At 52.3% G+C, this 10,345-nt stretch overlaps 2 protein-coding genes across 2 annotated transcripts; both read right to left on the reverse strand.

Moving 5' to 3' along the window:
- Positions 1-183: 183 nt before the first annotated feature.
- arhgap8 (Rho GTPase activating protein 8) lies at positions 184-5,147 on the reverse strand. Its single transcript, XM_004084786.3, has 12 exons — positions 4,772-5,147; positions 4,401-4,505; positions 4,023-4,110; positions 3,746-3,877; positions 3,336-3,422; positions 3,142-3,240; positions 1,765-1,875; positions 1,624-1,697; positions 1,464-1,541; positions 1,264-1,392; positions 1,089-1,192; positions 184-487 (listed from the first exon to the last, which is right to left on the reverse strand). The coding sequence occupies exons 1-12, from the start codon at positions 4,803-4,805 to the stop codon at positions 281-283; spliced, it is 1,248 nt and encodes a 415-aa protein (XP_004084834.1). The 5' UTR covers positions 4,806-5,147; the 3' UTR covers positions 184-280.
- Positions 5,148-5,214: 67 nt separating this feature from the next.
- LOC101164618 (death domain-containing protein CRADD-like) lies at positions 5,215-10,235 on the reverse strand. The gene is made up of 2 exons (XM_004084789.4): positions 9,762-10,235; positions 5,215-6,506 (listed from the first exon to the last, which is right to left on the reverse strand). The coding sequence occupies exons 1-2, from the start codon at positions 10,057-10,059 to the stop codon at positions 6,199-6,201; spliced, it is 606 nt and encodes a 201-aa protein (XP_004084837.1). The 5' UTR covers positions 10,060-10,235; the 3' UTR covers positions 5,215-6,198.
- Between the last annotated feature and the right edge of the window lie 110 nt (positions 10,236-10,345).

Here is a 10,345-nt window from a genome sequence, read left to right on the forward strand (position 1 = left end):
CATTCAGCCTGCAGAGGGCGACGTGTTGTTTCAGCTGGAGCTAAGGTAACATCCAGAGAAGACCCCAAACCAGTGGATCCTGTTCTGGATCCGGACTCCAGGGCACAAAGTCCGGCCATGTTGTCCCCCCCGTGACCACGTGTTTGATGTCATTTCGTCTCCATGGAAACCAGAACAGCCAGATTCATAGCTTTTCAAACTTTATTACCAAAACATTTCATGCAAACTGAAAGCTGCTTCTGCACAGGAGACGTTTCTTTGGGGGTGGGACCTCCTGGTTTCATCCGGGCCGTGTTCGGAGCACTTCCCGGCCGTCTTCGGACCCGAACACGGCCGGGAAGTGCTCGATCAGGATCTCCGTAAAGATGTTGATGGGTGTGAGCGCGCTCAGAGAGATGGAGCCGTGCCGCGGCCACACCAGGTTCACGCCGAACACGCACGCCAGGTTGGAGGCGCTCATCTTGTTGAAGATAATCTCCTGGGTCACCTGAGATCAGACATCAGGAGAATGAGCAGACACTCCACCACAGCCCTCACCACACTCCCTCCTCTATGACCCCCACCCACTGTTTCATCCAGTCCCTGCACAAGCCCCGCCCTCTGAACCATTTCTGGCTGTGGAATAGTCGACCGGAACCTTATCGTGGTTAACCCTTTAACGCCCGACACGCCGCTGGCGACAGCCAGACAACGCCCTGACCGTCAGCTGATTCTAAGGGGGAGGAAGGAGGCGGTCGGCGACAGAATCATCAGACTCGAGTCGATTACGTTTTCTCCACGTCAACGGTTGAAGAGGTTTGTGGTCGGAAGGATGTGGACGTGGCTGAACCGGTTAAAGAGGTCCTGCTCTGGAACCAAAACCCAAACCCTGTGGGGATGACGGCCAATCAGAGCAGCTGATGATGGGCGTGGTCTCTGCGTTTCCTGGGAGACAGTCATGTGACCAGCAAAAGCGTCTTTGAGGGTCTGATAGACTTTCAAAATGCTTCACTATCCGACCTAGAAGGACTTTTCTGGAGAGTTCTTCCTCAATATTTTCATGGGCTCAAGCTGATGTCGTCACGACCGAGAACCGGACCGGGACCTACCGTGTGCAGGAAACCCAGCAGGAACTTCAGAACGGTGAAGTTGTGCTCAGGCAGACCCTCCACCACCTGTTTGCACCGGGACACTCTGAGGCTGCTTTCCACACCTGAGGAGGCATTCAGAGTCAGGACCTGGACCTCCTGGGGCGGCGCGGCCCAAAGCGGCGGCAGGACTCACCCAGGATCTCCTGGACCTGATTGTAGACTCTGAAGGTCAGCAGCGGTTCTGGCAGCTCTCTGAGGAAGGACTTGAGGATGACGGCGGGAACGTGGACGTTCTGGTAGACGTCAAAGTCCACAGGTTTCCCTGACAAGAGGAACCATGACTACAACCACCTCTTCACCTGAAGATGTCCCGCCCCTTGCAGCGCCACTCACCCTGGTTGTAGAGTTTTTGGACGTCCTTGATGATCTGGACCTGAACCGAACGTCTGAAGATGCCTTCAGTCCTCAGACCTGCAAGCAGAAGACGCTGCAGACGGACCAGCGTCTCCCAAGCACAGGGGGCGGAGCTTCTCCAAGAGCAATGCTGACTCACCTTTCAGCTTCAGGTAGTCGATGGTCTGCGCCATGACCGGGGGGATGAGGGCGCCGCCGCTCCGCTCCCTGATGCTGACGAGAAACGTCTGGTCAGCTGACAGGGAGAAACCACAGGGGGGAGGGAGAGGGGGGCACTCACTAATGCAGGGTGACTCCAAACTGCTGCGTGGGCAGGGGGGGGCGAGGCGGGGGCGTCCGTGCTGCAGGGGGCGGGGCGTCGCTCTGAGCCGCTCGCAGCTTCTCATCGTGTCTGAAAGCAGAAAACAGGTCAGGAAGAGGAGCGGCGGCTTCAGGGGAGGAACCTGGAGGAACAACCGGGGGAGGAGCCAGAGGAGGAACCAAAGGAGGAACCGGGGGAGGAACCAGAGGAGGAACCAGAGGAGGAACCGGGAGGAGGAACCGGGGGAGGAACCAGAGGAGGAACCGGGGGGAGGATCCGGGCGGAGGATCCGGGCGGAGGATCCGGGAGGAGGAACCGGAGGAGGAACCGGGAGGAGGAACCGGGAGGAGGAACCAGAGGAGGAACCAGAGGAGGAACCAGAGGAGGAACCGGGTGGAGGAACCGGGGGGAGGATCCGGAGGAGGAACCGGGAGGAGGAACCAGGAGGAGGAACCGGGGGAAGAACCAGGAGGAGGAACCGGGGGAGGAACCAGAGGAGGAACCGGGAGGAGGAACCGGGAGGAGGAACCGGGGGAGGAACCGGGTGGAGGAACCGGGAGGAGGAACCGGAGGAGGAACCGGGAGGAGGAACCGGGAGGAGGAACCGGGAGGAGGAACCGGGAGGAGGAACCGGGGGAGGAACCGGGTGGAGGAACCGGGAGGAGGAACCGGAGGAGGAACCGGGGGAGGAACCAGAGGAGGAACCGGGTGGAGGAACCGGGGGGAGGAACCGGGTGGAGGAACCGGGGGGAGGAACCGGGGGGAGGAACCGGGAGGAGGAACCGGGGGGAGGAACCGGGGGGAGGAACCGGGAGGAGGAACCGGGAGGAGGAACCGGGAGGAGGAACCGGGGGAGGAACCAGACGAGGAACCGGGTGGAGGAACCGGGAGGAGGAACCGGGGGAGGAACCGGGAGGAGGAACCGGGAGGAGAAACCGGGAGGAGGAACCGGGAGGAGGAACCGGGAGGAGGAACCGGGGGAGGAACCAGAGGAGGAACCGGGTGGAGGAACCGGGGGGAGGAACCGGGGGGAGGAACCGGGAGGAGGAACCAGAGGAGGAACCGGGAGGAGGAACCGGGGGAGGAACCAGACGAGGAACCGGGTGGAGGAACCGGGAGGAGGAAGCGGGGGAGGAACCGGGGGAGGAACCGGGAGGAGGAACCGGGTGGAGGAACCAGAGGAGGAACCGAGAGGAGGATCCGGGGGGGAGGAACCGGAGGAGGAACCGGAGGAGGAACCGGGAGGAGAAACCGGGAGGAGGAAGCGGGAGGAGGAACCGGGAGGAGAAACCGGGAGGAGGAACCGGGTGGAGGAACCAGAGGAGGAACCAGAGGAGGAAGAACTGCAGGAGCCACCTGAGAACGTCTGCGGGAATGAAGAGCTGCTCGTAGTTCAGGTGTTCTCGCAGCTCGTCCAGGTAATTCACGTACTTTAGCTTCTTCCCAAACTTGCGGCTGAATCATAAAGCAGAGAGAACAGGTGAGAACAGGTGAGAACAGGTGAGAACAGGTGCAGTCCGCTTCAGCTTCAGCTTCAGGTGAGGCTGTACCTGATCAGAGGTTTGAAGATATTCCACACAATCCGGATAAAGTTGGTGGGATGGACCACGTACAAAGCCTTCAGGTTCTTCTTGTACCTGAAAATGCAAGAACACCACAGCTGCTGGACTGTGTAGAGAACATGTGAAGAACATGTGAAGAAACTGTGGGGAACACGTGAGGAAAATCCATAGCATGCAGAGAACACATGTAGAACATGGAACACGTAAGGAACATGTGAGGATCATGTTAGTAAAAGCTCAGACCTTGAGAAACAGAATGTTCTGGTTCTGAAGCAGCCCCGTCAGGAAAAGAAGGTTAGCGAAGAACCTGCAGGGTTTTGGGGGAAGTGGAACCTCCTCCCAGTTTTCAGGTGGCAGCGCGGCGAAGACGAGAAGCAATGAAGGTCAGTCCAACGTACTTCCTGTCAAACTCGCCGTACGCCTCCCTCAGCCATTTGACTGACGGCTTGTTGCTGCTCCTCAGGCCGCAGTGGAAGTAGACCAGGATGTAGTCCATCTCCACGTACTGGTCCAACGTGAACTTCAGGAACCTGAAGGAGTAGAACAGCATGGAAACGATGAGGAGGAGGAGCTTCAGAAAGGAGGAGGAGGACGAGGAGCAACAGACAGCAGGAGAACAGCGTAGAAGCCAGCTGCAGGAGAAGGAGGTGGAGCCACAGACAGGAGGAGGCGTACTGGAGCAGGCGGCGGTGGTCCAGCTGGTGGGACGGAGGGAGTCGGCAGCTGCTGAAGACGATCTGTTTCCTGCCGAAAAGGTCGTCTCCTGAGGAGGAGGAGGAGCAGAGGAGGTCAGACTGCTTCAGCTGAAGGAGGTGCTCCTCTGAAGCTGCACAAAAGGGTTGGGGGAGGAGCTTCCAGCTTCCTGTTGTTACCACGGCGATGGGCGTCAAACATCAACCAGGTTTTTTAGGAACTTATGATACAACACTCAGAGGGTTGACAGCAGGTCAAAGGTCAGGATGTTCTGATGAAGCCGTGAGGACCACGCTCCCTCCTGTACCCGACCAGAACAATAAAAGCCCAGCAGCTGGGAGGGTTCTGACCCGTCCTGACCTGACACCTGGATGATGCCGTGCCGAGCCACATCGTAGAACGGGTTGGACGGGTCATCCGCAGTGATGGGAACCTTCCTCTGCTCCTCCTCCTCCCTCTGAAGTTCTGTGGAGATGAGGAGTGACGTCATGTTTCTGAGGATCAGGGGGGCCGCCACAGGAAGGAGCCCGGCCCGGTCCGGATGGAGACACTATCAGGGCCGTTCCGCCTCTGCTCGCTGGCATTTCCTGCTCCTCTGGGAGCCGGACCTCCAGGACAGAACCGGAACCGTAGACCTGTAGGTCCAACTGTCAGACTAGAACCCCTCCCCCCACCGACACAATCCAGAAGTCCTGCGGAGAGCGCGTCACGTGACCCCCAGGTAAACTCACCTATGTCTGCCAGCTGCTCCGCGCACGCGGCCATGCCCACCACCGGCTCGCGACGCTACCAACAGCTCGCGGACGGACACTCTTTCCTGGTTTATGACGTCATTACCCGACTTACAGGTGAATACCGGAGCAGCGTCACACTTCCGGACAGGGGGGAGGAGCGGTCGATCACTCGCGGTGTACCACGAAGCGCGCCGACCCGAACGAGCTCCAACACAACTCAGTGCGCGCGCACAACTTCGAGGAATCCGGATGTTTCCACGTCAGGAAAACTCCGCCCCCTGAATTAAAATACCCGGACGACACCTGCGCGCGCAAAGCGCCACAAGGTTGACCCGTCGGATGCGCGCAGGTCTGTCAAAGTCCGGACCGAAGCCCAGAGCGTTATGGCGACGCGCATGACGTCACGGAGGTTTTTCCCTGTAATAATTAAAGAATTAGGATCTTATTTACATACTATTTCCAGTAGCTTTAACAAAAAGGCCAAACATATTTATGAAAACTGTCTTTGAATATTTTCAATGCATAGTAATCTGTTTCTGTAATCTTTCTTTTGTAAAACATGAACCCTCCCCGAGGTTCTCGTTATGACTGTTGTTCCTGTCATACATGTTTGTTCTATTTGTTGTTTTCACCGGTTCCGGTGCTGCAGAACACGCCGGAGCCGTGCTGCCCCCAGGCAGGGGGCTTTAAGGCAGTAGAAAGCTCAGATGTTTAGTAAATGAAGAGATTTCCGTTTTTAAACTTTTATTCCTTCACTTTTGAATGAATATTTATTTTTTCTTGGTCCGTTTCTCATTAGAATTCTTCCATCAGATCTTTTCGGTCTCCTTCTGAGTCAAAGTCCCGGTTTCGTTTAGAACCGGGATTACAGATGCCCGGTAGGGGGCAGCAGAGAGCTTCAGACCCGGTTCTGACGTCGATCTGCTGACTCTTTTAGGAATATGAAACCAAAAATGTTTCACTAGAAACCAAAGTTCAGCTCAGATTTCAGTCGTTTTGCTGACAGTCATACATTTAGAATCTCCCAAAGGATCCGGATGTTTTCCTGAATTTAAACCTAAGAACCAGACCCCCTCCCTGCGGAGGATCGCTTCAGTCCACCTTAAAAACGCAACCTGGGCTAGTGGGCGGGGCATCGCAGTCTAACGAACCCTTCAGTTTCAGCTGATGATCAAACCATCCGCGGTGGGGGGGGGGGGGTGTCAGCTGAAGTCAAACTAATAAAGTTTTATTCAAAGCAGAGCTTTGGTTCCTCCTCACACCATAGTGGGTCAGGACCAGAATCAGAACCCGGATCTGGACCTTTAGTCGGTTCTCTAGAGAGTCAGAACTTGGGCTGATCCCGATCCGTTTGGTCATGTGACCTGGCCCGCTTCCCGGTGAGGTTCTTTGGGCTTTGGCCGGTTCTGGAGCAGTTTCCGAGGTCAGCTGCTGGGTGGCGTCAGAACCTCCCCCAGCACCGACTCGTGCACGCCGGCGGCCTGCAGGCTCTGCAGCAGCCTCCTCGCCGTGGCGCTCCTCCCTCCGGACCGTCTCCACAGAACCAGTCCGGACAGCGCCGCCGCCTGGGTGCTCAGACTGTGATCGGAGCGGCACCGGAACACGGCCTCTGCTGGCAGACCCAGATCCATCAGCATCGCCTCCCACTCGGCTCCGAGGCGGAATGACAGCCGGCACAGCTCCTGATCCGACAGAACCCTCTCCAGAACCGAGTCCGAGAGGCCACAGGCGTCTGCAAACAGAACCTTCCAGTCAGAACTCAGCAGAACATTTGCTCAATGCTTTACATTTCCTCTACACAGATGTGTCTAAAACCAGGTTGGTTCTGACACTGATGGGAATTAACCCCGCCCACCTAATGTTCCAAACACGCTGATTGGGCGGGTCAAAGTGAGAGTTGTGTAGGCTCCGCCCACTACAATCAGCAGCCTGTGGGCTCATGGTGAAGTGACTGTCCTGACCCGATTCAGGACTGATTCAAAGTCCAGTCCGTTCTCTGATGAAGAACCACGTCTCAGCCCGCCTCAGGAGGTTCCCGGGCTCGGATCATGTGACCCAGCTGGAGTCTCGTAGCTTCGTGTTTGCAGGCGGGGACGGTGCTTTGGTACAGTGTGCGGTCCAGAGGGTTCTGACTGCAGTCTGTTCATCTGCAAATGCACTTAATAACAATCCTAACAATAATAAAAGTTTAGAAGATAATCTCGCTCTGTGTCGGCGCTCCGCTTGTTTACAACGGACCGCTGGATTTCTTCTTCTATGGTGTGACGGTGTGGCAGCGTCAGCTGGCGGTGCTTTCCACCCTGTTAGTTATTTTATGTGTTCTTTATTACAAGAAGCCATCACTAAACCGCTCCACGCGGGGCCACATCAGCACATGACACCCTCCAACTCTCCCTTTTCACTTCCTGTGATGCTCCCTTTTGAATGATAAGCCCCTCCTATTGGGCGTTGCCCTTCATTACCTCCCAGGTAACATAGCAGGAGTCAGTCTTAGACATTAAAACATAAAATAAATAACAGGGTGGAAAGCACCGCCAGCTGACGCTGCCACACCGTCACATTTGGTAGTATGGTCATTTACAGACCAATCACTGTCTGACACGTCATGTGACGTCAGCACTAGTCCCATGACCCCGAACGGGGGGGTATTCCAGGAAGCATGTTTAAACTAGCCTGACTTTAAGCCTGAACTCTGGCTGAAATCCGCCTGAACTTGCTTACTCTGGGTATGTCGGTTACAAAAGACCGGATATGAGTTGGCGTAATCACGCTCCACTTGGTAACCCTGGGTTAACGCACGTGCACAGCAGGGGCCTGTTTCAGAAAGGAGGTTTAGTGTAAACTCTGAGTATGTTAACCCTGAAATCAGGGAAACCCTGGGTTTTCCGTTTCAGAATGGGAGGTTTGTTAAACCAGAGTAATCAGAGTAAGTCAAACCCGTTTCTGAAAGAGAGGTAACTTATACTCGGAGTCAGTGTCCATGGTTACTTATGCTGTGAACCTAACCTGGTCGGGAGCAGGTTTTATTCTCTAAACTCAAGGTTTCTGCCGGTCCCCTCCCCTTTTTAAAGACGAAGCGGTATTTTTCACTTTAACCTTCATTGCCCACATTTCCGTCACACAGAGACGGTCTAAGTGACAAGAATGGCTTGTCCTTTTCTGGAGGACCCAATAGACGAGGAGGCTGCATTAATTCCTAGAGAATTACATTAACGTCGTGCGAGGATTTTGAGAAGACTCGATGTTTTGTCATTTCCCCAGACGTTTTTGTTTGAGCGTTACCGTTTTTCGTTGCAGTCAATTACATATATACAATGAAAACAACATTAGATATTGCTATGTAGATGTTTCATATGTCAAATATTGTCAACATGCCTACATCCATGACATGCTCAACTTTGACCTGATTGAATTATGTTTTTATACTTCATTTTTAACTGCTGCCATGTTCTTTTAATTCCTGCAGGATTGAATCTACATGAAAATGAAATCAGGGACATTGAATTACATTAATGTACCAATTACTTTATGGAAACACAATTTGCTAGCACTGCTTACTTTCTTAATCCCATATAAACCACTTGATCAATACAAGGGTAGACAAAAGGTCACTTTTAAAAACACAATTGCATGTATTAATATTAAACTGACCAACGTTTGCAAGAGGGGAAGGTTAACAAAAAAGTCCTCTAAACATTACTGACGTTAAATGCATTTTTCCCCCAGATTGGTTCTGTACACTATGCAGCATTTCATGCAATTACACCAGGAATAACACTTCAAAAGTAAACCTAAATATCACCATTTTTTATTTCACACCTTACGCTATTTAAAAAGTTATTACAGCCAATATTTTATAACAATGATTTAAATGCAAACTTAGGCATAAACTTGAGCAGCTATGTTTTCCACGCTAACTGTCTCTGTTTTGCAGATGCAGCGGTGTTGCTTTTCTTCTGGAACATGTGCTCATATTCACTGTAACTCTGCAGCAGCACGTCAAGTTCAGCTGGAGAAAAATACGCAGACCTCTTTTTTTCACGGTTGCCATGGTGACTCGTAATATCTGCGCTCCATTGATAATGGCTTCTTATAGTCGCGGTGCGCACGCTTAACTCTGAATTAGTCCACTCAGAATTGATTGATCTAACTCCGATCAGCTTCTCTGAAACAGAAAACTCAGAGTTGTTAATCTCTCGATTGACCAACTCAGAGTTCAGGTTTAACCTCAGAGTTGGTTGAACCTCCTTTCTGAAACAGGCCCCAGGTACATGAAGACATTTTCAATAGATCACATATTTCTGGAGTCACCATGGAAACGCGTGGAGAACCAAAGAGAGCGCTATACTTCAGTGAGACGGAGTCGGAGATTTAAATGACGGCGTATGAAGATTATACGACCATCAAAAAAGTAACACGGCTGCATCATCAGCAAAGAAAGAGTTTCTGCTTGGAGTAGAACAGACAAAGTAAACGCACGAGTTTCTGATCTCATTTCCATTTTCCTTTTGACGCATAAATACATATATATATATATACATATATATATATATATATATATATATATATACATATATATATATATATATATATATATATATATATATATATATATATATATATGTATATAAATTATAAAATTATCCAACTTAAATTAATTATTTCAATTGGTAACAACTCAATATTTTTTTACAACTCAAATTTCCATATTTATCTAACTGAATGTCATTTTACTCCAATTCAATTAAATGTTTTTCCATCTTCATTTATTGGACTTTCATATGTCTAAGTTTGAGCCGCAGAGATTCTCATTTTTATGACATGAAATGATTGAAACCGAACAGATTTGCATCATGAAACCTGCTGACTGTCACCATTTCTCTGACGTCATCATCACACCACTGAACAGTAGTGGTGCTCTAAACTCATCCTCCTCTTCCTCCCTGGTTATGGTACCACACCGCTCCCAAGTGTACTCCACTCGCACCTGCGGCTCTTGGTTCCGGTTCGGTCCTCAGCTCGTGCACCAGCCGGTCCCGGATCCAGCTGAAGTCCGCCAAAGACTGCATGAAGGCGGGGAAAGCTCGCGGCCCGCGGTTCGGGAGGATGTCCAGCAGCTTCTGGCTCTTTCTCGTGTCGGTCGGTTCCGATTCGATGTCCTCTACGTGCGCATGGGTCAGCACGCCCTCCTGAAACAGAACCGGAACTATGGATTCGCTGACCATCAACTGGCTGCAGAGTTCCGCGCGGAGCTTCCGGAGCACAGCTTTGTGCGCGGGATCCATCCGAACCCGAACCACACCCGTGCTGGGTCCGTCGCTGCGGCCAGCTCCAACTAACCGGTCCAGTTAGTCATTGTCCGTCCATGTTATTGTGCCCGACTGGAAACAACAAAACCGGTGTGGGTACCGGATGTTCTCGGGTTGCCGGATGTTCTCGGGGTCCTTCGGGGTCCTTCGACCAATGATGACGTCACACTATTTGATTGGCTGTAAGTTGCCACGACCAATGAGTTAACGTCGCTAAGTTTTTTAAAAACTTTATTGACAATTGCGGTATCATACATTAACA

The sequence above is a fragment of the Oryzias latipes genome, chromosome 23 (genome assembly GCF_002234675.1).
Source record: "Oryzias latipes chromosome 23, ASM223467v1".
NCBI classification, from domain to species: Eukaryota; Metazoa; Chordata; class Actinopteri; order Beloniformes; family Adrianichthyidae; genus Oryzias; species Oryzias latipes.

What these genes read in the sequence shown, in the direction of transcription:
- arhgap8 (XM_004084786.3), bottom strand. Translation starts at nt 4,805, where the DNA reads ATGGCCGCGTGCGCGGAGCAGCTGGCAGACATAG. An exon ending in TTTGGAGTCACCCTGCATTA is followed by an intron (nt 1,698 to 1,764) that starts GTGAGTGCCCCC and finishes GTTTCTCGTCAG; the next exon opens with CATCAGGGAGCGGAGCGGCG. An exon ending in CCAAAAACTCTACAACCAGG is followed by an intron (nt 1,393 to 1,463) that starts GTGAGTGGCGCT and finishes TCCTCTTGTCAG; the next exon opens with GGAAACCTGTGGACTTTGAC.
- LOC101164618 (XM_004084789.4), bottom strand. Translation starts at nt 10,059, where the DNA reads ATGGATCCCGCGCACAAAGCTGTGCTCCGGAAGCTCCGCGCGGAACTC. An exon ending in ACCGGAACCAAGAGCCGCAG is followed by an intron (nt 6,507 to 9,761) that starts GTGCGAGTGGAG and finishes TTCTGTTTGCAG; the next exon opens with ACGCCTGTGGCCTCTCGGAC.